Raw genomic sequence first — 26647 nt, 5'->3', positions numbered from 1 at the left:
GTTCTAGTTAATGTTGACCATTTTATGCGGAATGCTATAGGAAACTTGTTCTTTGCTTTTGGCACAATAGGTTGCAGTTTACACCAGGTATCCTGTACATTAACTTGATAACTCCATGTGGAGATACACACTTCATTTACTGCTCCTTTTACTTTTTCAAAGGATTGCCAAGAAAATGCTTCTGGAAGAAATCAAAGCCAATCTGTCTTCAGACGACCATGAAGATGCTTTCTCTGATGAAGAGCCAGAAGAAGGCAAAAAATCTGTGGCAAAGGCTACTACAAAAACTAAAGATAAAGATGGTAAGATTGTGGGTGTTTTATGTACTCTTTTGATTGAATTCGATTTATTCATGTGCAGTGCAGGTTGCCACCATTATAAGAATAAAGACTCTGCTCTAATTCCCCCCTCCCATTAGTTTTTTTTTTTTTATTTATATTACATAAGGCAGTAAAGTCTAGCAGTCCAGTTCTGGTTGAGAGTAATCGTTGTACTCCGCCTGTAGTGTTGGTAAAATCTCAACAAGCGTGATTATATGTATGATGACTTTCTGAACTTATGCATAATTAAATTTCCAATGTACAGATAATTCCACTGCCTAATGGACATCTGCTATGGGCAATGGGTTTTGATGCCCGTGATTAATCACTTGGATAGCAGGTGACTGAACATCTCCATTTTTCCTTTCCAGCAGGTAACATGATAATCACCGTTTCGGGAAACACGCGTAGCTACTTTCTATGTCCTGTATGTTTCCCAAGCGCCGATTCCCGTGTTGGCTGCTGGAGAGAAAAACCAGGGATGTTTTGTCAGCCACTGCCAGGGAGTAATCTGTTATTGCCCTAACACAACAGTCATAAAAAAGGGGAATAGGAGTTTTTATATACCGGTAATCTAGTTATCTACTTCGAAAGGACCAAACATTTTTGTGATTAAAGCAATAGGCAGAAAACTATGTTCTGCACAAGTCCTGTTCATTGAACGCATGTTGAACAAGGGGTATTGTTTTTTTAAGACCTTTGGGCCTAATAATGCATAATCTAATGTTACTAAAGCAGTATGTCCACAATTACAGCAAAATCTAGTTACTGTGATAGGATTACCAATGTGTCATGCAGCTCCTAGAAATAAGCATGATCTGATGTGTGAAGTGTTCTGAAACCACTGGGGTACAGATGTTAGAACAGCATTGTATGTAGAAGAAGGTGTCGAAGGCCCCCACCTCTGTTCAGGGATGGTTTCTCCACCTTGACATGAATCGCATCTTTCATGCCTCATTCAAACCAGTGGTCTTCTTTAGCCAAGATTTGGACATTGCTATCTTCAAAGGAGTCTCCCTTGTCTTTTAAGTGTAGAAATTACACCAAGCTTTCATGTACAGCTAAGAGATCCATTATCTATAGACACATTCTCCAAAAAGCTTTGAAACACTTCACTGCCATTTCCCATAGAGTCCTGTTTAATTAAACAATTATAAAATTGCTCATTAGGAACTAGTGCATATTTTCTAATTTGTTACTATTGTGAAAAAAGCAACTTTTGGTTTTCAGAAATTATGATGTTCTCTGTTTCTTTGAATTAAAACTCCTTTGATGTCCTAAATATGATGTGCAGTCAAAGGTTTTTTTTTTAAAATTGCTATGTTAAAACTGCGCTTTTTCCTGAAAGAATCTTTATGTTCTTCAATAGTATTGGATAATGTGTTAAAGAAACTGGTTTCTATAGAGATCAGTGCTGTCTTGAGGCCGCTGCTTAAATCTGGCCCCCAAGAAGTTTTTATTGCCATTTTCTATTACTGCAGGATTTTAACAGTTCAGCTTCCCAATATATAATATGTATTTTTGGCCCTCTTTGTCCAGAATGTTGTACAACCCTCTTATTAGCAGAATGGAAATCAAAACAAAATGGTGGTATGCACTTAACAGTACTTGCCAATTTCTTTTATGTTCATGTATTGTTTTATCAGTTGGTGAGGATGATGACAGTTCAGATTCAGATTCAGACTCTGATTCTGAATCTACAAAAAAACCAAGATATAGACACCACCTTTTGCGACACAAGATAAGTTTGAGTGAAGCAGAGTCTGGAGAAGAGAAAGGCGATAAAGCTAAGAGCTCAAAGAATGGGAAGCGTCGAAACAGACGGAAAGGTAAATAACCTTCAAGTCAATGTTGGGTGTTTGCATAAAAAGTATATAGCTATATATGTTTGTAGAAGCAAATATTTCCCATCCCTTCTACAGTATGTGGATAGAGAGTGAATGCAAGGAAATTAATTTTGAGTATATTTATACTAAGCACTATATACTTTACTTCACTTAATTCTGTTTAATACACATTTTCAGTATATATGATTTTAACCAGTGTCTTAATCTTGGGGAATATTTTTTAATAGGTCAGGATGTATAGAATAAGTTACACTGATCAACACATTTTGGGGGTTTGCTGCCATTCATGATAGAGAAAGATAGAGAAGTAGCTGCACCCTCTTTTGGAATGGGGAGCTTCTGCTTGTTGGATTTATAGCAGTTTTAACACTAAAAATTCCCACAAGATTATAGGTAACTTAATGAAAACATCCATGCCCCTTTGCTGATTATAATTACCTTATTTGTTTTAGTGAGCAGTGACGAATCGGCCTCTGACTTCCAGAATTCGTCTGGGGTTAGTGAGGAAATTTCAGAGTGTGATGATTCAGATGATCAGCGGCCCAGAACAAGGTCTTTCACTCTAACAGATTTTTCAAATAAATGTACTTTCAAACTGTCATTAAATATATTTGTCTTGAACAGTTTGTCCATTCATAAGTTAGTCTGCCTTTAATGAAAAAAAATCTGATTGTCAATCAAAATGAACCTAATTTTTAATGATGCATTTGGCTTATATGAAAATCTATACACTCTGTATTTGGTCAACTCTTCTATACCATATGAGAGTGGTTGTTAGACATGTTTGGAATTCAATTAAGGCTTACATTTGACCAGAGTCCCTTTTTGTGCATAACAAGGTAAGGTAGAGCAAAAGCACTGTTGATATCAGCCATTCAGCTATAGTTCCAAGAATATCTAGGATGTTAAAGTGGTGTTCATACCAGTTTTCTCTCTTAAATGAGATGGAAAGTTACTGAAGCAGTTTATTGCCAATATTTTTACCACAATAATACAAGCTATAACACTGTATTTATTCTGCAGAATGCTTTATCATACCTGAGTAAACCCCTCTAGAAACTCTATCTGTTTAAGATAGCAGCTGCCATGTTAGCTTGGTGTGACATCACTTCCTTCCTGAGTCTCTCCCTGCTCATTCATAGCTCTGGACTCAGATTACAGCAGGGGGGAGGGAGAGAGGATCAAACGGAGCATGCTCAAGCCCTAGCCCTGGAGGTTTATACTGAAACAGGAAGTCTGATACAGAAGCCCATGTGTACACAATAGAAGGAAATAAATGCAGTGTTTCTTTTGACAGAGGACTCAGAGCAGCATTACTTTGAGGGTTTACTGGTGTATTTATATAGACCTTTCTGATAAAGCTTACTTAATTTTAGCCTTTTCATCTCCTTTAATTGACCTCCAAGATGAGCTTTAGAAGAATTAAGGAATGCTAAAAGGCATTTATCCAAATCTTTCCCTAACATTTCTTTCATACTGGGCCCCCTTCGAGCAAGGCTTTGTGACCCCAGACTCACAGCTTGGAAACCATTGCCCTGTGGTGGTTTAACCAATATTTCTTTAAGTATAAATCATTTGCTGCATTATACATTTCTTTGTTTTAGGGCTGCAAAGAAAGAAGCTGAAGAGAATCAGCGCAGCTACAAGCAGAAGAAAAAGAGAAGGCGAATTAAAGTCCAAGATGACTCCAGTGATAGCAAGGTATCTACAGTAATAATACTCCAATATAAATAAATGCTTTCTTTTATTTAGAATTGTATATAAAATCTGATTTCATGGTACAGTCTTAAATGCAAGTCAGCATAATTGAGTGCACAAAGAACAAGGGCATGATGTAATATAACTACATAAACACAGGATGTTTGAATAGGTTTTAAACATATTTTTTTTCATTTGTTTAAAATGGCTTTTATTTATTTTGGTATTCCGGGCAGTAAAAGAAAGGCAAAAGCTTGGCTGTATGCAATATTAGCATATGTCCATTCATGATTTACCTTAACAACAAAGGTTTTTAGAACAGTCTTATAACAACAATTATTGGTCTCTTTTACGTTATCTGTCAACTACATTTGATTATCAGCACACCTATAAATTGGGAACAAGGGATACTGGCGGTTGTAAATTGCCAAACACCCGAAGTGCCTGGAGTTTGCCTGTCTCAGGTTCACATAATTATTTTATAACAATTTTGGAATTGTTGTTTGCGGATCTTGATAGAGAAATCAGGATATATGGAGACTTTAGCACTGTTGTATGATTTCCTGTTTCAAGAAGGTCTCTGTAGTTCAGTATATCTTGCAATGAGAGGCCTTGGTGGGGCCCATGGAGGAGTAGGCCAGGCAGGAATTCCATTGGGCCCGATCCACAATGACCATGGGTGAGAAGATATCATTCTCCACCTTTTCCTTGAGCTAATTTTCAACAAAAAGTTCAGAATTGGCTCCTTCCGGGAGACCTACCAGCCTAATAATATTCCTTCACAGGTCTCAACTCAAGATCATTAGCTGTAAGGTCTCTTGTTTGTTGTCATATTAGGGAGGTTATTGGGTATGGAGGCTGTATTGTCCTCAAGGGTACTAATGCGTCTTTCTGCATCAGTAGTGTGCTCCACATCATGCTTAAGTAAGGCCAGGTAATGAGTGTCACAATTTCAGCTAGTGTAGGCTGGTCTGGTATGGCCTGCTGTGAGTCCCCACTCTGGTCATGTAATGGAGAGAGCGCTGGAGAGTTATAGCGAGAAGCTGGTGGTATGGAGGCGTCGTCACTCTCATGGGCTGTGCTATAATCTGACTGGTCTCTGGCATACCTTGCCAGTTTTTTAGCCTCCATTGATGCAACGCTTCTGCGATAGGAGGGATCCACACTGGTAAGGTGTTTGTGAGGCGTGTTGCTGGGAGTCATCTGGAAGCCGTGGGCGCCATCTTGGGAGCCTGTCTGTGAGACAGTCGGTCCGTGCCTACATTCAGGAACACAGCTCTTCCACATTCTGTCACCGTAGGGTGCTGAGAGGCAAGGCAAAGTGGGAACACTTTGATGCAGGGTAATAGCAACACGGTTATGGAGCTTGTGTTCTTCCTGTTTACATGTGGACATGCCCCCCATAACCATTTTACATCTGCTTTTTACCCTCTGGTAATTAAGACTTTATCCGTAAATATAGCCATTTTTACCTTAACCCTTTGCCTGCCAAGCACGTACGGCGTACGTGCTGGCAGGCAAATGCTCAGGCTGCCAAGAACGTACATTGTACGTTCTTTAGCAGCTGAGCGCTCTCTCTGCTTCGGCGGCTTTTGCCGCCTCCGCAGAGAGTGGGGAGAGAAGACAGCCCCCTAGGCAACGAGGCTGGGGGGCTGTCAAGTCGGATCTGCGACTCGATTGTCGCAGATCCGACTTCAAAGTAGCAGACGCATCGCATGGAGCGTCTGCTACTACACTCACCTTCTTCCTGCCTGCAGAGCCGCCCACGCACTTCCTGCTGCGCAGCAACTCTGCAGACACGCTGCCAGGACTCCTCCAAAGAAGACAGCGATTCTCCTGCTCCAAAAACGGTAAGTGCACGTTTTTTTACACACTTACCTGCACCTACACATACTTACAGTACATTTATGCATTTTAGTAAAGATTGGAATTTTTTTAAATTTTTTTTTTTTAATTTTAGCACACTTGGTCCCTTTTGTACAGTTATTTACACTTATTTACACTTATTTACATGTATTTGCACACTCAGATAACTTTTATTAGTGCACAAATATGTATACACAAACAGGTGTTTTTTTTTTTTTTTACGAATTCATTATACTGTTATCTTTTGTTTTTTTTGCCTAAAAACGTGTTATTTTGGCAGCGTGACTATTGGATAATCGATTTCGGCCACTAATTACGCTGTCAGAACAATTATTTTGTTATTTCATTGATTTACGCTATTTTTGTGGTTTTATTGCAATTTTATCCCTGCATTATTGTTCCCTATGTATCTTTAGTATCGTTTTGCTGTTTGGTGCTTTGGTATAGAAAGATAGATTTTACTTAGTTTGATCCGCCAAAATATGTGCTTTCCAAAAATATATGGGTTTCTGGGGGTCTTTTTACAGTTTGGGGGTCTTACGGCACATAACGTACAGTTAGGGTTCTCTTTTCTGCAGCTTAGTTGGCTAGCGTGAAAATTCATAGTTACGTTTTTCATTTGGGGTCCATACACAACACATACTTTGGTAAATCTATACATATTGGGCATCAAACTATTTATTAGACCTCTGACGTCCATATTTAGAGAGATTTTTCTTTGTACGTAAAACATTGTGTCCGATAAATGCAGCAAACTGCAACATTTTTAGGCGATTTTCAGAAATGTTGTAAAAACCTATATGTTTAGAAAAGCTTTGCAGTTTGGTAGTTTCGTGTAGAAAGACGTCGTTATCTTTGTTGGAATCGGCAGAATGTGTACTTTCCAAAAATGTATGGTTTTGGGGGGTCATTGCTGTTAGGAGGGTCTTGAGGCAAATAATATGAAGTCAAGGGTCTATGTTCACAGAAGGCGAATGGGCAGCGGAGAAAACTCATATTCACTATTTTTATTTGGGGTCCGCACATGCCAGCTGCCTTGGTATATCTATGCATATTGGGCATCAAACTGTTCAGTAGACCCTTGGCATCAATATTTATGGTGTTTTACAATTGTATGTAAGAAATTGGGTGAGATAAATGCGGCCAATTGCAATATTTTTAGGCGATTTTCAGAAATGTAAAAACAGTTGCTTTTATCGCCAAATTTAGGAAAGGCTTGCGACTTGGTACTTTGGAGTACAAAGACATGCATACCCAATTTGGATTCGCAGGAATGTGTACTTTCCAAAAATATATGGTTTTATGGGGTGAACGCACTTTTTTCTACCTTTGCCCCCCCCAAAACAATGTAAATGTGTTGATTTTGCAGTACCTGAAATGACAGACCATATGGGGGTCTTTGTTTTGGGGCCCCTATACGCCACGTGCTTGGGTACACCTATACATATTGGGCATCAAACTGTTCAGAGGACCCCAGGCTTTCATATTTGGGGTGATTTGTCTTGATACCTAAAAGTATGTGGGTAATACAATGCTGCAGGGTCGAAATTTTGAAGTCATTTTTGGAAATGTCCCCAAAATCACCAAATTTAGGAATGGTTTGCGGCTTGGTACTTTGGAGTACAAAGACATGCATACCCAATTTAGATCCGTGGGAATGTGTACTTTCCGAAAATATATGGTTTTCTGGGGTGAACTTACTTTTTTCTACATTTTCCCCCCTCAAAACAATGTAAATGTGTTGATTTTGCAGTACCTGAAATGACAGACCATATGGGGGTCTTCGTTTTGGGGCCCCTATACGCCACGTGCTTGGGTACACCTATACATATTGGGCATCAAACTGTTCAGAGGACCCCAGGCTTTCATATTTGGGGTGATTTGTCTTGATACCTAAAAGTATGTGGGTAATACGATGCTGCAGGGTCGAAATTTTGAAGTCATTTTTGGAAATGTCCCCAAAATCACCAAATTTAGGAATGGTTTGCGGCTTGGTACTTTGGAGTACAAAGACATGCATACCCAATTTAGATCCGTGGGAATGTGTACTTTCCGAAAATATATGGTTTTCTGGGGTGAACTTACTTTTTTCTACATTTGCCCCCCTCAAAACAATGTAAATGTGTTGATTTTGCAGTACCTGAAATGACAGACCATATGGGGGTCTTCGTTTTGGGGCCCCTATACGCCACGTGCTTGGGTACACCTATACATATTGGGCATCAAACTGTTCAGAGGACCCCAGGCTTTCATATTTGGGGTGATTTGTCTTGATACCTAAAAGTATGTGGGTAATACGATGCTGCAGGGTCGAAATTTTGAAGTCATTTTTGGAAATGTCCCCAAAATCACCAAATTTAGGAATGGTTTGCGGCTTGGTACTTTGTAGTAGAAAGACATGCATACCCAATTTAGATTCGTGGGAATGTGTACTTTCCGAAAATATATGGTTTTCTGGGGTGAACTTACTTTTTGCTACCTTTGCCCCCCCCAAAACGATGTAAATGTGTTGATTTTGCAGTACCTGAAATGACAGAACATACAAGGGGGGGTCTTCCTTTTAGGGCCCCTATATGCCACGTGCTTGGGTACACCTATACATATTGGGCATCAAACTGTTCAGAGGACCCTAGGCTTTCATATTTGGGATGATTTCTCTTGATACCTAAAAGTATGTGGGTAATACGATGCTGCAGAGTAGATATTTTGAGGTGATTTTTGGAAATGTCACCTAAATCACCAAATTTAGGAATGATTTGCGGCTTGGTACTTTGGCGTAGAAAGACATGCATACCCAATTTGGATTCGTTGGAATGTGTACTTTCCGAAAATATATGGTTTTCTGGGGTGAACTTACTGTTTTCTACTTTTGCCCCCCCCAAATCGATGTAAATGTGTTGATTTTGCAGTACCTGAAATGACAGACTATATGGGGGTCTTCATTTTAGGGCCCCTATATGCCACATGCTTGGGTACACCTATACATATTGGGCATCAAACTGTTCAGAGGACCCTAGGCTTTCATATTTGGGGTGATTTGTCTTGATACCTAAAAGTATGTGTGTAATACGATGCTGCAGGGTAGATATTTTGAGGTGATTTTTTGGAAATGTCACCTAAATCACCAAATTTAGGAATGATTTGCGGCTTGGTACTTTGGCGTAGAAAGACATGCATACCCAATTTGGATTCGTTGGAATGTGTACTTTCCGAAAATATATGGTTTTCTGGGGTGAACTTACTGTTTTCTACTTTTGCCCCCCCAAATCGATGTAAATGTGTTGATTTTGCAGTACCTGAAATGACAGACTATATGGGGGTCTTCATTTTAGGGCCCCTATATGCCACATGCTTGGGTGCACCTATACATATTGGGCATCAAACTGTTCAGAGGACCCTAGGCTTTCATATTTGGGGTGATTTGTCTTGATACCTAAAAGTATGTGTGTAATAAGATGCTGCAGGGTAGATATTTTGAGGTGATTTTTGGAAATGTCACCTAAATCACCAAATTTAGGAATGATTTGCGGCTTGGTACTTTGGCGTAGAAAGACATGCATACCCAATTTGGATTCGTTGGAATGTGTACTTTCCGAAAATATATGGTTTTCTGGGGTGAACTTACTGTTTTCTACTTTTGCCCCCCCCAAATCGATGTAAATGTGTTGATTTTGCAGTACCTGAAATGACAGACTATATGGGGGTCTTCCTTTTGGGGCCCCTGTATGCCACGTGCTTGGGTACACCTATACATATCGGGCATCAAACTGTTCAGAGGACCCTAGGCTTTCATATTTGGGGTGATTTGTCTTGATACCTAAAAGTATGTGGGTAATACGATGCTGCAGGGTAGATATTTTGAGGTGATTTTTGGAAATGTCACCTAAAGCACCAAATTTAGGAATGGTTTGCGGCTTGGTACTTTGGCGTAGAAAGACATGCATACCCAATTTGGATTCGTTGGAATGTGTACTTTCCGAAAATATATGGTTTTCTGGGGTGAACTTACTGTTTTCTACTTTTGCCCCCCCCCTAACGATGTAAATGTGTTGATTTTGCAGTACCTGAAATGACAGACTATATGGGGGTCTTCCTTTTGGGGCCCCTGTATGCCACGTGCTTGGGTACACCTATACATATTGGGCATCAAACTGTTCAGAGGACCCTAGGCTTTCATATTTGGGGTGATTTCTCTTGATACCTAAAAGTATGTGGGTAATACGATGCTGCAGGGTAGATATTTTGAGGTGATTTTTGGAAATGTCACCAAAATCACCAAATTTAGGAATGATTTGCGGCTTGGTACTTTGGCGTAGAAAGACATGCATACCCAATTTGAATTCGTGGGAATGTGTACTTTCCGAAAATATATGGTTTTCTGGGGTGAACTTACTGTTTTCTACTTTTGCCCCCCCAAAACAATGTAAATGTGTTGATTTTGCAGTACCTGAAATGTCAGACTATATGGGGGTCTTCCTTTTAGGGCCCCTATATGCCACATGCTTGGGTACACCTATACATATTGGGCATCAAACTGTTCAGAGGACCCCAGGCTTTCATATTTGGGGTGATTTGTCTTGATACCTAAAAGTATGTGGGTAATACGATGCTGCAGGGTCGAAATTTTGAAGTCATTTTTGGAAATGTCCCCAAAATCACCAAATTTAGGAATGGTTTGCGGCTTGGTACTTTGGAGTACAAAGACATGCATACCCAATTTAGATCCGTGGGAATGTGTACTTTCCGAAAATATATGGTTTTCTGGGGTGAACTTACTTTTTTCTACATTTGCCCCCCTCAAAACAATGTAAATGTGTTGATTTTGCAGTACCTGAAATGACAGACCATATGGGGGTCTTCGTTTTGGGGCCCCTATACGCCACGTGCTTGGGTACACCTATACATATTGGGCATCAAACTGTTCAGAGGACCCCAGGCTTTCATATTTGGGGTGATTTGTCTTGATACCTAAAAGTATGTGGGTAATACGATGCTGCAGGGTCGAAATTTTGAAGTCATTTTTGGAAATGTCCCCAAAATCACCAAATTTAGGAATGATTTGCGGCTTGGTACTTTGGCGTAGAAAGACATGCATACCCAATTTAGATTCAGGGGAATGTGTACTTTCCGAAAATATATGGTTTTCTGGGGTGAACGTACTGTTTTCTACCTTTGCCGCCCCCCAAAACGATGTAAATGTGTTGATTTTGCAGTATCTGAAATTACAGAACAAACGGGGGGTCTTCCTTTTGGGGCCTCCTATGCCACGTGCTTGGGTACATCTATTCATATTGGGCATCAAACTGTTCAGTGGACCCAGGATTTTATATTTGGGGTGTTTTACATTGATACCTAATGATGTGTGGGAGATATGTTGCTGTAGAGTGGAAGCTTTGAGGTCATTTTTCAAAAAATTCACCAATTTCTATAAAACACTATAACTTTAGGAAACAATTGCAACTTGGTGGTTTGGAGTACAAAGATATTTCTACCCATTTTTGATTCACCAGAATCTGTTCTTTCTAGTAATGGGTAGTTTTCTTGGGTAAACCTACTGTTAGTGGAATGTTTGGCCTTGAAATCAAAAGTATGCCGTTTGGGGAGTGTTGCTTTGGAAATTTGGTTGTGTACTGCTTGTAGATTTTGAGCTATACAAGTGAGAAATCTCCATAAAACTATATATATTTGGTATTGTCGCGTTCAGGAGACATAGACCTTTCTAAATCAGCTGTGTTCTCGTACGTAAAATGAATGATGTTTCTGATATATGTGATTGTTCTTCGTGCAACATGATTTTTTTCATTTTATTTGACACTTAGAATCCAATATTTTTTTAGAGAAGTAGAATTACACCAAAATTCTTGCATATTGTGAAAGTTCAGGTTGTCCTGAAAAAAACAATATATTGTTTTCCTGGGTTAACTAAAAGACCACCCCAGGAAAGGCCCTTAAAGTGAAAGAGTGCAAAATATCTAAAAACTGCTTGGCAGTAGATGTTCGCATCTAGGACAAAACGGCTGGCAGGGAAAGGGTTAAGCTGTCATTTGTTTTTGTTTTCTGCATTCACTCGGTGAACACTTGACCAGAAAAAAATGAAGGTTCTAACTGGTGCGGGAATAACACAAAGCTTTTCCCATTCATTGGCTGATCTAATCTAGAATGTGTATATGGACTCTTGGTTTGTATGAGCACTGTGACCCACACAGCCTGAGGGGGCAGTGTTTTTAATTAAGTGATCATTGGCATAGGCAAGTACCAGACAGTTTAAACAAAATGAGCCATCTTAATCTACATATGTATTCAGTTTAATTTAAGATTTTGCTACAGATTTTAACATTTTAGCTCACCTGCCATTTCCTTTGTCAGTGAGGCAGTGGCTCTTGCATTCTCCTGTCTTTCTAATTGCACAGTGTAACCGTTAATGCTTATTTGTAATTTGCACTTTAGTCCAATTCTTTTTGATTTTAAGTTATAATAAATGTAGTCCTTTTGTGCATGATGCCGTTATATTTCTATCAGCCCTGTGTATTTTTTTTCCCCTTACATTTAACAATCCTTTTTCTTGTGTATTAGAGTAATCGCGGTAATTCAGAGGATGGAGACCAAGATGAGGACTCTGACTCTAAATCACCTGGAAAGAACAGGAAGAAGATTAGAAAGATTATCAAAGATGACAAGTTGCGAACAGAAACTCAGAATGCCTTGAAAGAGGAAGAGGATAGAAGGAAGAGGATAGCAGAGAGAGAGCGAGAACGAGAGAAACTAAGAGTGATAAAGGTAAATGAAGCAATTTTCAACCCTGCAACTGTGTTGGCTCTTTGAAAAATAGTGTAGTCTAAGACAAATCATGATCTGCCTTTGTTTTTTTTTTTTTGGTTTTTCTCTCACATAAACTAATTATATACTTTGCGTAAAGTGCGTTATGCTTGGATAACCCAATCGCAGCTCAAAAACACTGATTTAAAGTGCAACATACTTTAATAGTCTTTTGCACTCTCCGCTATAATGTTTTTCATTGCGCTTACTTACACATCAGCAACATATCAGAATACTGTAGATCACGTTTAGAAGGAGAAAAAGACTTGCAGCAGTGAACCATTTAATCAGAAATAAAATTATGAAACTAAAAAGCCATGATATGAATAAAAGTTTTATATATATATATATATATATATATATATATATATATAGTGTGTGTGTATATAGATATAAGAATTTACAGTTTTAAAGAAATTCTATGCAATTTAAAGCTATTACAATGTTTGGTTATAGGTTATTAATACTGAAGATGCATCACCTGTAAAGTGTCCAGTCACCACTAAACTAGTGTTGGATGAAGATGAAGAAACAAAAGAGCCTTTGTTGCAGGTTCACAGCGCCATGGTTACAAAGCTGAAACCACATCAGGTAGACGGTAAGAAATGAGAAGTGACAGATTTAAACAAAAATAAAAAATACTTGATGCTTCTGCTTACCTAACATGTTTAAATATTTGTGCAGGTGTACAGTTCATGTGGGACTGCTGCTGTGAGTCTGTGAAAAAGACCAAAAAGAACACTGGTTCTGGCTGTATACTGGCTCATTGTATGGGTCTCGGAAAGACTTTGCAGGTAAAAATGTGCCTTATAGCATTATCAGCAAAAAAAAAAGTAGAAAAAACTTATCTTCCATTTAGTGCCCCAATTAAAAAAAACAAAAAACAAGCATGTATTAAAGACACTGCAAATGCAACATTAGCAATTGTATTCATTGTAGATTGCTCATTGTGCTTTCAGATGTTTCAGGGATGTCCATGCTCAGTCATCCAGTAAATATTTCTTGTAAAATCAGATACAGGTATGGGATCCATTATCTGGAAACCTGTTATCCAGAAAGTCCATGTACTACATTTTATCCAAATAATTAATTTTTTTTTAAAATGATTTCCTTTTTCTCTGCAATAATAAAACAGTAGCTTGTACTTGATCCCAACTAAGATACAATTAATTCTTATTGGAAGCAAAACCAGCCTATTGGGTGTATTTAGTATTTAAATGATTTTCTAATCGATTTAAGGTATGAAGATCCAAATTACGGAAAGAACCCAGGTCCCGAGCATTCTGGGTAACAGGTCCCATACCCTGTACCGTTTAAATGGCATTTGTTAATTTCAGGCCACATATCCGTTCATGCTTGCGATTTTTTAAAAGAAATACCCCCTCAGTGAATAAGACGTACCTTCTACTTTAGATACTTGTTTGAAGCAAATTCCCCATATATGTTACTAAATAAGTCATTGGCACTGCCACTGTTAATTTCATACTGTACCTGAAGCGTTGTCTGTGGCTTAAGCTGCATACTTCTCCCATATTCTTTTATTATATGATAGTGTACCTTCAGCCAAATGCCTGTTAAAAGCACAAGTCAGTGCCGCTGCTTATTCTTCCCACAGATTGTATTCCCACATATTTCATAGGACTAAATCTACAAAGCCCTTTGCTTTATAATCTTCCAGTCCAGGTTAGCCTCTGGTTAACACTTGGAATCCATTTGCTGGCAGGACTTCTGTTGTCTAGTCTGCATGTTTATTTTATTGTTTAAGCCAGTAGTTTGATCCTAGATTCTTAGCAAAATTATTTTTCCCACAAGGGCATATTTAATGACTGCTAGCCATAACAATTAGCTCGATAAGCTTTCCATATATCAAATGTTTTTTTTTTTGGGGGGTGGGGGGGGTGGGGAGGTATTTATACGTGGAACATAAAGCCAAGAATCGGAAAATGAGTTAAAGAAATCTGACCGTTTAATATGTCCTTAGCCACTCTATTGTTAATTCCGTTGGAATGTAGCCTTTTTTTTTTTTTTTTTTTTTTTTTTGACCTGTTCGAAATATTCCACTAAAAGTTTTTGGTCCTGCCCTGAACTGTTTTAGTAACCTTACATTTATACAAGTATGCTTTTATTGTAAGGCAACCCATGCCTCTGATGTTATTCCTAAGGACCAGAAAAGGCGTAATAAATATATACTAGCTTGTATCAAATATTTATTTTTTAGATATGGTAAAGAAATTTTGTGTCCTCTAATAAAGTGCTGGGCAAGTAACAGCCTCGTAAATATATAGTAACATAGTAAGTAAGGTTGAAAAAACACACGTCCATCAAGTTCAACCTTTTGGCTTTTTTTTTTTTAACCTGCCTATCTGCCAGTTGATCTAGAGGAAGGCAAAAAAAACCCCATCTGAAGCTTCTCCAATTTGCCTCAGAAGGGGAAAAAAAATTCCTTTCTGACTCCAAAATGGCAATCGGACCAGTCCCTGGATCAACTTTTACTATGAGCTATCTTCCATAACCCTGTATTCCCTCACTTGCTAAACACCATCCAACCCCTTCTTAAAGCTATCTAATGTATCAGCCAGTACCACTGATTCAGGGAGAGAATTTCATATCTTCACAGCTCTCACTGTAAAAAAAAAAAAAAACCCTTCCAAATATATAGTCGGAAACGCTTTTCCTTAATCGGAATGGGTGACCTTGTGTCAGCTGGAAAGACCTACTGGTAAATAAAGCATTAGAGAGATAATTATATGAACGCCTTATATATTTATACATAGTTATATCACCCCTTAAACGCCTCTTCTCCAGCGTGAACATCCCCAATTTGGCTAGTCTTTCTTCATAGTTTAAGATTTTTCCATACCTTTTACCAGCTTAGTTGCCCTTCTCTGGACCTTCTATAATACAATAATGTCCTGTTTGAGAGATGGAGACCAAAACTGTACAACATATTCTAGATGTGGCCTTACCAGTGCTCTATACAGAGTGTACAGAGAGGATTAGTCCTCCGGTATATTTTTTTGGTACTTGCTTGTCTACTTCATCTTGTGACTGCTGTGTGAGGATGCTGTAGGTTTACAGCAGCTCTCATTAGGGCCTCTCCAGCAGATTTTTCCATACTTAGCCTTTGGATCTAACATATAGTGAATATGTGCTATCCACTCTCAGCATTGCTGCTTGATTCCTGTCTTGCTTCTAGTGACAGAGTATCCCTGTTCTCCCTGAAGCTGTGATGACATGTGCAAGGCAAATGGATGCTTTTCAGCTCTTTGCTTACTTGGGCCAACAGTAATACCTATTATAATCTGTAACAGGAGGATTTTAACGAATAAGATAGAGAGTTAAAAAAACCGTTGGTATGGGGTTCGTTCTCAAGAAGGGTTGTGTGCCCCTTTACTTTTCACACAGAACCTATACAAAAGATTAGGTTGTCAACAGCAAATATCATACTTGGATGCAAACAGCAACATGGTGCTTGCAGACAAGATGTATTTGCTATATATTACAACCTGGTTTTGGAAGACTTGGAGTGGCATGATTTGCAAATCATTTAAACCTTATACATAGTTAAATAGTTCAAAGATAAAAAATCAAATGTTGAAACTGTGAATTTTGTTTTCTAAAAAATATATATGCTTGGTTTCATGCCAGCAACACGTTTCCAAAAAGTAAGGTCAGGGGCAACAAAAGACTGGCTGAGTAGTATACTGCAAAAAAGGGGCAAACCCCAGAGAAGTGGGTCTGTAAGGAGTAAAGATGGGAATGGGCAACACCACTCTGAGCCACACTGCATGTGTGCTAGATGTTTCCAAATGCATACAGTGCAATTGCAATTCCAACCTATCCCCAGCAGTCAGTCCAGAACTTTTATTTTGTGCCAGTCCTGAAGCTGCTATTTCCATTGGGCACCATTTGCTAGTACAGGTATAGGATCCCTTATCCGGAAACCCGATATCCAGAAAACTCCGAATTACGGAATGGCTGTCTCCTATAGACTCAATTTTAATCAAATAATCCAAATTTTTAAAAATGATTTCCTTTTTCTCTGTAATAATAAAACAGTAGCTTGTACTTGATCCCAACTAAGATATAATTAATCCTTATTGGAAGCAAAACCAGCCTATTGGGTTTATTTAATGTTTAAATTAATTTCTAGTAGACTTAAGGCATAAAGATCCCTTATCCGGAAAACCCCAGGTCCCGAGCATTCTGGATAACAGGTCCCATACCTGTACTGTATTACATTTTCATTACTTCAGGTGGCATTAAAAATGTAGTTATTGCATAGTAGACAAGCCAGAGAAACCATAGAACAGGCAGAGGCAGAAGCCTATCAAGCTGAAACTAATCACATCTCTAACCCTACACCAGAGAATTACTCAATTCTATTAGAGAAACGTAATGCATTAGAACGACATAACACACTACTGACCAAAAAAGTCCTTCTCTACCAATCGCAGAGATACTTTGAACAGGGGGACAAGAACGGACGGCTTTTAGCATACTTTGCAAAGACACAATGCCCTACTACAGCTATACCGAACATAAAGTCAAACGGGGATGACATGGTTAACGATCCCAAGCTCATAGTAGAGGAATTTGCAAACTATTATCATGGGCTGTACAGATCCACAGTGTCCCAATCCAGCACCACCCACCTACCCTTCCTAGACAACATCTCGATCCCAACCCTACATTCATATGACAAGGACAACCTAAATCGACCTATTACAATAGAAGAAGTAAAAGAAGCCATTGCCTTCCTCCCGACAAACAAAACACCGGGCATAGACGGTCTTCCCTCCAACTGGTACAAGGCCCTCTCAGAACAGCTTGCTCCCCAGTTGCTGGCTACCCTTCACGCCTCCTTTGATCTTGGCTCCCTGCCCCCTTCATTTAGTGAAGCACTTATAGTTGTGGTCCCTAAATCCGGTAAAGACCCTGACCAGTGCAGTTCATATCGGCCAATCTCCCTTATAAACACTGATGCCAAAATTCTCGCCAAAATCTTGGCCACAAGACTCCAACGCTATATAATAGACCTGATTCATCCCGATCAATCTGGATTTATGCCAGGTAGGGCCACAAATATTAACATTAGGAGATTGTATACTAACATTGAAACGCAACATGCCAATGTGGGGACAAGAGCAATAGCCTCCTTCGACTCAATAGAATGGCCCTACCTATGGGAGACCCTTCGCAGGTTTATCCTGGATGACCAATTCATTAAATGGATACAGATGCTTTATTATAGACCAACTGCACGGGTCAGGGTTAACGGCATGATATCAGATCCATTCCTACTGGAAAGAGGTACGCGACAGGGATGCCCGTTATCCCCATTTCTCTTTGCCTTAGCCATAGAACCTCTAGCCATAGCCATACGCGAATCTGAACAAATTGTAGGTCTCAAAATTGGCCCACTTACTGAAAAGATCTCCCTGTACGCAGACGAGATCTTTTGATCTACTTGGCAGACACCCAGAACTCGATAGCATCGCTGCTCAAAGTAGTGGAGCAATTCGGAGGTTTCTCTGGCCTCAAAATAAACTGGGATAAATCCATTCTCTTCCCAATTGACAATCAGGACCCCCCCTAACGATCTCCCCCCCACCAATTGATACTTCCCTTTATATGGAACTGTAAGGTACCGAGAATTGCCTGGGAGAAATTGACAGCGGAGAGGGAGGATGGTGGACTCGCCTTACCCAACTTCCAGTTGTATTACATAGCGGCCCAAGTGTATATTACCTGCACTGGTGGTATCATCCGGACCCATATAACCCAAATATGGCGCTACATGCAAATATAATAGGGTCACTGGAAGGACTTAAAAATCTTCCCCATCGGAAAATCTCGGATGCCGGCAGTCTGTCATCCACCATCTCCACTCCTCATAGAGCCTGGACCCAAGTATTGAAAATATTTAAGAAAGGACCAATTCGGCTGAATCCACTATTACCATTATGGGGCAACTCCAACCTACTTCACTTCCGTAACCTAGAGGACTTCCTCTTCTGGCCAAGGCAGGGCATTAAATACCTGGGCGATCTTCTGCAAAACAGTACCTTCCCTTCACATACTGAACTACAAGCCAAATGCACCTCTCAGACCCTCCCACTTTTTCGATATTTCCAAATTCGACACACTTTTAAGGCCCAGTTTGGTACACTTTCTCCTGTCCTTGCCACAATGACAATTGAAGAAACCCTTATAGCTGAACAAACAGTTAAGTTGGTGTCCAGGCTATACAAAAACCTGCTAGCCAGTGTCCCCCCTCCTTTCCACACAGCTCAGGTAAGGTGGAAGACTAACATTCCAGAACTGTCCCAGGATGACTGGGACGAGGCAACAGAAACTATGTATAAAAGCTTAATAGCAATAAGGGATAGGCTGATTCAATACAAGGTGTTTCATCAACTCTATATCACCCCGCTTAAACTAAAGGCAATGGGTAAGACGGACACTGACTCCTGCCCCAGATGTGGAACTCCAGTAGCCAATTTTCTACACATGATCTGGTCTTGCCCAGTGATAAATACTTACTGGTCGCAAGTAATGGCCTCGTTAGCGAACACACTCGAATTCCCAAATATACTCTCCCCCATTGTGTGTCTCCTGGGTGTAGTGGAACACCTTGTACCCACTGTCTGTGCGAGATTAAGGTTTACATAGTTACATAGTTAAATTGGGTTGAAAAAAGACAAAGTCCATCAAGTTCAACCCCTCCAAATGAAAACCCAGCATCCATACACACACCCCTCCCTACTTTTAATTAAAATTATATATACCCATACCTATACTAACTATAGAGTTTAGTATCACAATAGCCTTTGATATTATGTCTGTCCAAAAAATCATCCAAGCCATTCTTAAAGGCATTAACTGAATCAGCCATCACAACATCACCCGGCAGTGCATTCCACAACCTCACTGTCCTGACTGTGAAGAACCCTCTACGTTGCTTCAAATGAAAGTTCTTTTCTTCTAGTCTAAAGGGGTGGCCTCTGGTACGGTGATCCACTTTATGGGTGAAAAGGTCCCCTGCAATTTGTCTATAATGTCCTCTAATATACTTGTAAAGTGTAATCATATCCCCTCGCAAGCGCCTTTTTTCCAGAGAAAACAACCCCAACCTTGACAGTCTACCCTCATAATTTAAGTCTTCCGTCCCTCTAACCAATTTAGTTGCACGTCTCTACACTCTCTCCAGCTCATTTATATCCCTCTTAAGGACTGGAGTCCAAAACTGAACTGCATACTCCAGATGAGGCCTTACCAGGGACCTATAAAGAGGCATAATTATGTTTTCATCCCTTGAGTTAATGCCCTTTTTTATGCAAGACAGAACTTTATTTGCTTTAGTAGTCACAGAATGACACTGCCCAGAATTAGACAACGTGTTATCTACAAAGACCCCTAGATCCTTTTCATTTAAGGAAACTCCCAACACATTGCCATTTAGTGTATAACTTGCATTTATATTATTTTTGCCAAAGTGCATAACCTTGCATTTATCAACGTTGAACCTCATTTTCCAGTTTAAGGTTTAGAGCGTTATTATTCTATGCTAAAAAATGTGTGATTATGCACTGGATGGGACCTACCCCTCCCGCAAAGGACTCCTGGATTAACCTTGTTGATTCAACTATACCCAAAATAAATCTTACCCATGAAGCGAGAGGCACTGCAGATAAATTTCAAAAGATATGGAGTCCTTGGTGGGAAATGGGACCGGGCGTGCAACAGAGAATTTATCATGCAACCGGATAATACTATATACTTACACTATACCTGTAATGTCTTCTGATGCTAACTTACCCTCAATCTACGCTGTACCAATTGAAAGCAAATAATTATGGACCAGTGACACATGTCTTAACTATGCACATGTTTGTGGATATATTACTTTTATTTTTTCTTGTTTGTAATGTTTATTAAAAGCAAATAAAACATAACCTTTAAAAAAAAATGTAGTTATTGCATTCTACTAGTAAAAGGCATTTACATGTCGTCACACGTATACTTATCAATGTTGACTCATGTGAGTTATTTACTAGATTGGGCATTATGCCTGTGCTTAATATTCCTATATCTCTTTAGTATGCATTGCCTTTCTGTAAATGTTCTGTCAAATTCATGGTTTTATTGTCCATTACAGGTCGTGACTTTCTTACACACTGTTCTTTTGTCTGACAAGTTGGATTTTAGCACTGCACTTGTGGTGTGTCCTTTAAACACTGTTTTGAATTGGGTCAATGAATTTGAAAAGTGGCAGGATGGCATGGACGATGAAGAAAAATTGGAGGTTTGCACTTTTTGTATTCAAACTTTAGTGCATGATATAATCCCATTCCCCCCCTTTAAATTTAAATAGAAATCTTGGTAAGACCCCACCGATAAATCATAGATTAATTATGGGGGAATGAAGGAGGGAAGAGTGCCCATGGCAAGTGGGACCAGATAAATGTGGGCTAAGCACACTAAAATAATGACTAGATTTCTCATACTTGCACATGCAATAATTAATAATTGTCAACCACCAGGTCATTGAGCTTGCTACAGTGAAGCGTCCTCAGGAAAGATCATACATGATGCAACGCTGGCATCAAGAGGGAGGGATATTAATAATTGGATATGAGATGTACCGAAACCTCACCCAAGGAAGGAATGTGAAGAGCAAAAAGTTGAAAGAGACTTTTCAAAAGACCCTTGTGGATCCAGGTAAAGTTGATGGAATGCAGGCATTTTGTCTGTGATATTGCTAATTATTACAAATTCGTTGTGAACGATTCGACCGAATACTGAACAGAATCCAAACCCTAATTTTGCATGTGTAAATAAGGGAAAAGATAAGGAAAGAGAACCGTGCTTCCTTGTTTGTGTGATGAAAAGTCATTATTTTTCAGATTCAAATCCAAATCCGAATCTTGCTTAAAAGGGTCTAATATTGGCTTAATCTCGAATTTTCTTCATATATACACAAACATTCATCTCCATAACAGATCGGGTGCTACCCTGCTGAACAAGTTTGGCATACATATTAGGTGCAAACATCAGGAAGTTTTCTTGGAGGTACTTTTCTTAGTTTCTATTCTGGACTTTTTATTCAGTTGGGCTTTCTTTCCAGCAGAGAACCAGACATGAGAGAAAAATATGTCCCCTTTTGTATAAAATATGCATAAACAATATCAGATGTGCCAAAAGAAAAAAAATATATATTTTTTTTTACACAGACATACCTGACCCCCCCATGTTACTCATAAGAACCATTTCCCAACCCCATTAAGGCTCAAAGTGTAATTCAACTCCTCCCATTTCTTTTCTCCTATTGATTCTTGCTTATCTGCCTGCTTTCCATACTGATTCCATTACAGATTCTCTGGAAAGCAGAGGCACCTCAGGTCCCAGAATTCATTACTTCATGGTAGAACTAGATGAGAGAGGTGTTGGGTCACACCTCTTAGACTCCACCCATAGACTCCATTTTATCCAAATAATCCAAATTTTTAAAAATTATTTCCTTTTTCTCTGTAATAATAAAACAGTAGCTTGTACTTGATCCCAACTAAGATATGATTAATCCTTATTGGCAGCAAAACCAGCCTGTTGGGTTTATTTAATGTTTAAAAGAATTTATAGTAGACTTAAGGCATGAAGACCCAAATTACGGAAAGATCTGTTATCCGGAAAACCCCAGGACCCGAGCATTCTGGATAACAGGTCCCATACCTGTACTTCCTAAAAAGCAAACCCAGCAGCAGAACTCCAGTTTTATGAGTTTGTGAGTACTGTGCATTTTATATGCTTTTATACACGACACTGAGCCATGCAGTCATCTAAAGCAAACATAGCGTACTGTAATCTCCAGTAGTTTCTGGCCATGCTTGGAGGGGCCGCATTGCAGCTGTGCTGTTATTTGGATCTTGTTATGATCGTGAGTCACTTCTGGCAGGCTCTTGTCTGTAAAACACAGCCGTGCACTGTTGCCCTGGCTCCCCACTGTGACTTTAAATAGAAAAATATTCTCTGCTGGAAACCTTTTAATTAAAGTGTTCAAGTGTTGCATAGCAAAAGTAGTATCTAGATGCATGTTATATATATATATATATATATATATATATATATATATATATATATATATATATATATATATATATATATATATTTATTTTCTAGGAAGTAGGTGTCAATAAAGGCTTTCTGTTAGAGGAAAAGTTCAGTGTAAAAACTAAAACTGGATAAATAGCCTATGCAAAATAAAAAATGTTTCTAATATAGTCAGTTAGCCAAAAATGTAATGTATAAAGGCTGGAGTGCCTGTATGTCTAACATAATAGCTAGAACACTACTTCCTGCTTTTCAGCTCTCTAACTCTGAGTTAGTGACTTTAAGGGCGGCCACATGGGACATAACTGTTCAGTGAGTTTGCAATTGATCCTTAGCATGTAACTCAGATTCAAAGAAACAGTTATGCCATACGTGCCCCCCCCCCCCCTCAAGTCACTGGTTACTGTCTGGTAACCAATCATTGGAAACCAAGGAAGCTGCAAAGCAGGGAGTAGTGTTCTGGCTATTACATAGTTAAATTGGGTTGAAAAAAGACAAAGTCCATCACGTTCAACCCCTCCAAATGAAAATCCAGCATCCATACACACACCCCTCCCTACTTTTAATTAAAATTCTATATACCCATATCTATACTAACTATAGAGTTTAGTATCACAATAGCCTTTGATGTTATGTCTGTCCAAAAAATCATCCAAGCCATTCTTAAAGGCATTAACTGAATCAGCCATCACAACATCACCCGGCAGTGCATTCCACAACCTCACTGTCCTGACTTTGAAGAACCCTCTACGTTGCTTCAAATGAAAGTTCTTTTCTTCTAGTCTAAAGGGGTGGCCTCTGGTACGGTGATCCGCTTTATGGGTAAAAAGGTCCCCTGCCATTTGTCTATAATGTCCTCTAAAGGTGGCCATACACGGGCCGATAAAAGCTGCCGACAGACTGTGTCGGCAGCTTATTGGCCCGTGTATGGGGGCCCCCGACGGGCTTCCCCGATCGAGATCTGGCCGAAAGTCGGCCAGATCTCGATCGGATGGGACAGAAAATCCCGTCGGATCGCGGCCGCATCTGTTCGTTGATGCGGTCCCGCGATCCAACCGCCCGTTTGCCGAATGCTAGGATCCGATCGTTGGGCCCTAGGGCCCACGATCGGATCTGCCCGATATTGCCCACCTCAAGGTGGGCATATCGGAGGGAGATCCGCTCGTTTGGCGACATCGCCAAACGAGCGGATCTATCCATGTATGGCCACCTTAATGTACTTGTAAAGTGTAATCGTGTCCCCTCGCAAGCGCCTTTTTTCCAGAGAAAACAACCCCAACCTTGACAAGTCTACCCTCATAATTTAAGTCTTCCGTCCCTCTAACCAATTTAGTTGCACGTCTCTGCACTCTCTCCAGCTCATTTATATCCCTCTTAAGGACTGGAGTCCAAAACTGAACTGCATACTCCAGATGAGGCCTTACCAGGGACCTATAAAGAGGCATAATTATGTTTTCATCCCTTGAGTTAATGCCCTTTTTTTATGCAAGACAGAACTTTATTTGCTTTAGTAGCCACAGAATGACACTGCCCAGAATTAGACAACGTGTTATCTACAAAGACCCCTAGATCCTTTTCATTTAAGGAAACTCCCAACACATTGCCATTTAGTGTATAACTTGCATTTATATTATTTTTGCCAAAGTGCATAACCTTGCATTTATCAACATTGAACCTCATTTTCCAGTTTGCTGCCCAGTTTCCCAGTTTAGACAAATCACTTTGCAAAGTGGCAGCATCCTGCATGGAACCTATAGTTCTGCACAATTTAGTATCATCTGCAAAAATAGAAACAGTACTTTCAATGCCCACCTCCAGGTCATTAATAAACAAGTAGCACAATCCCTTCTTTCTGTACAGGGGCCCCTCTAACCGAGAGACGTATGCTCTCCTTTTCACAGGCAGGAAGATCACTGATAGATGCGCCTTGTGCGCATACACACTCTGGCAGCCTCCTTCTACCATCAGCTCCTCCCCAGGCAGCATTTCCTTCCCCATCCGGGTTTTTTCTAAAGTAGCAACCCGCCGGACAGGGCTGGGAAACGGGGGAGGGTGAAGCCTTCACTCTCCATTCAGACCCGCTTCTGAGCCCATAGGGGAGCGGGGAGGTGAAATGCATCGCTGTGCATTTACGCTGGTGCCTTTTTTACAACAGCGTACGTCACTGCGCCACCATTTTTATTAGTTTCACACGTTTTGCACGCCACTCTCCCTGGAACCACCAATGCATCCACAGCTCCTTAGCTGTGCTCCAGAGATTGGGGACACATCTTCCTGCCTACAGCTCTCTTCTGCCTGGTTACCATTCCAGCAGGACACACACACAGCTGTTCTCCTCCTTCCCTGCTTACACCATCTGCAGGTTAGTGTGGGATTTTTTCAGGGGCTGTTAAGGCCACCCCAGGGTATTCCCTATTCAGAGCCATTGGGGCCACCATGTCTGAGGGAAAAAGCGATCCCCTTTTTTCCTGGGCACCTACTGCCTCTTTTCAATACTTGGCCTGTGCCAATTGCTGCAAATGTTTGCCATCTGGGCATAAAGAGCCTCCATGTACTAAGTGTAAGCCTGTACAAAGTGATTCTGATTCCCCAGTACCTTTTATTCTTTAGGGAGACCAGGCCACTCAAGGGGAACTCTCAGAACAGGGACTCTTTTCCCCACCCCCTTCTCCTACTGAATGGAGGACGATCCATCTGACGGTAAGCTCTCGTCCAACTCTGATCAAGACTGGAATGAGTCCCTCAAACACTCTTCAGAGTTGGTAGACACACTAATTACCTCCATTTTAGAGACTCTCCACTTCAAGAACCAGAAGCTACTCCCGGCTCCTCCAAGGCGCTTTTCAAACTTCACCGTAAGACTGTTCCTGTCTTTCCCTCCCACTCGCAACTGGACCAGATTATCCAACAGGGGTGGGACAAAACTGAGAGGCGTTTTCAGACAAACCGCAGTTTTCAGAAGCTCTACCCCTTCCCAAATGATGATACAGAAAAGTGGTCTCTTCCACCCTCTGTGGATGCACCGGTGTCTTGGCTTTCCAAGAACACTGCCCTTCTGGTCCCTGATGCCACCTCTTTTAAGGATTCCATGGAGAAGCAACTAGAGAGCCTCCTACGGTCTCTTTGCAGCGTCAGGCACTTCCCTGCGTCCCATTCTAGTGACAGCCTGGGTGAGCAGAGCTATCCATTCCTGGTCTGATTCCCTTCTCGATGCAATCGCCTCGGGGGCTCCTCAACACAAACTATCTCGCAGGTAAAGGAGGCAAACTACTATATCTCTGAGGCCTCCTTAGACGCTACCCGCAGATCCCTATGGATGAAGCTATGGTCGGCCGATTTTTCTTCTAAAAAGTCCCTTCCATACCCTTCAAGGGTAAACTCCTCTTTGGACCTGATCTGGACAAGATTATCAGCCAAGCTATGGTGGGGGGGGGGGGAAGAGCACTCTCCTGCCTCAGCCCAAGACCTTCCGCAGGGGAAGGTTTTTTCGTGGCCCACAATCCAAAACCACGAGATCCTCCCCTCCAAGGCACTCCTTCTCGACACGGGGCCACTTTGCAAATAAGCAAAGACCTTCCTGGCACACCAAGAAGCACACCCCTTAGTCCGAGGAGAAGTATACCTCGGCATGACGGTGTCCTTATGTCCTCCGAGTCATCACCAATAGGAGGACGATTAAGTCTGTTTGCCGACGCCTGGATCCACGAAGTGGTAGCTTGAGGCTATCACCTAGAGTTTGCCTCTTCCCCATCTCATCACTTCTTCATTTCCAGAATTCCGACAGTCAGTCAAGCGTGCAGCATTCCAGAAATTCATTTCCAACCTCCTCTTAGAGGTGATCACTCCCGTGCCCATAAGAGACCGCTATTTCCCGGCAGTTTCTGATTCCATAGACATAAAGGACGCCTATCTGCATGTTCCTATTTTCCATCACCATCAGAGATTTTTGACATTTGCCTTTCCAAATCATTACTTCCAATTCACAAGTCT

General features: G+C 40.4%; 1 protein-coding gene across 3 annotated transcripts in view; it reads left to right on the top strand.

Annotated features, from left to right (window-relative positions):
* The window catches only part of atrx.L (alpha thalassemia/mental retardation syndrome X-linked L homeolog), a 118483-nt gene that overhangs the window by 43628 nt on the left and 48208 nt on the right, over positions 1-26647 (top strand). For all 3 annotated transcript variants that reach the window (XR_001932620.2, XM_018229764.2, XM_041572697.1), the window contains 9 exons: positions 163-302; positions 1967-2149; positions 2620-2719; positions 3772-3868; positions 12305-12508; positions 13004-13145; positions 13232-13341; positions 20709-20855; positions 21094-21271. Coding sequence is in view for 2 of the 3 variants with exons in the window: in XM_018229764.2 (XP_018085253.1) it covers positions 163-302; positions 1967-2149; positions 2620-2719; positions 3772-3868; positions 12305-12508; positions 13004-13145; positions 13232-13341; positions 20709-20855; positions 21094-21271 (1301 nt within the window). In the remaining variant the exon portion in view is untranslated. The remainder of the gene's footprint in view (positions 1-162; positions 303-1966; positions 2150-2619; positions 2720-3771; positions 3869-12304; positions 12509-13003; positions 13146-13231; positions 13342-20708; positions 20856-21093; positions 21272-26647) is intronic.

This window comes from Xenopus laevis, chromosome 8L (genome assembly GCF_017654675.1).
Source record: "Xenopus laevis strain J_2021 chromosome 8L, Xenopus_laevis_v10.1, whole genome shotgun sequence".
NCBI lineage: Eukaryota > Metazoa > Chordata > Amphibia > Anura > Pipidae > Xenopus > Xenopus laevis.
This window is presented reverse-complemented; position numbering and strand designations above follow the sequence as displayed.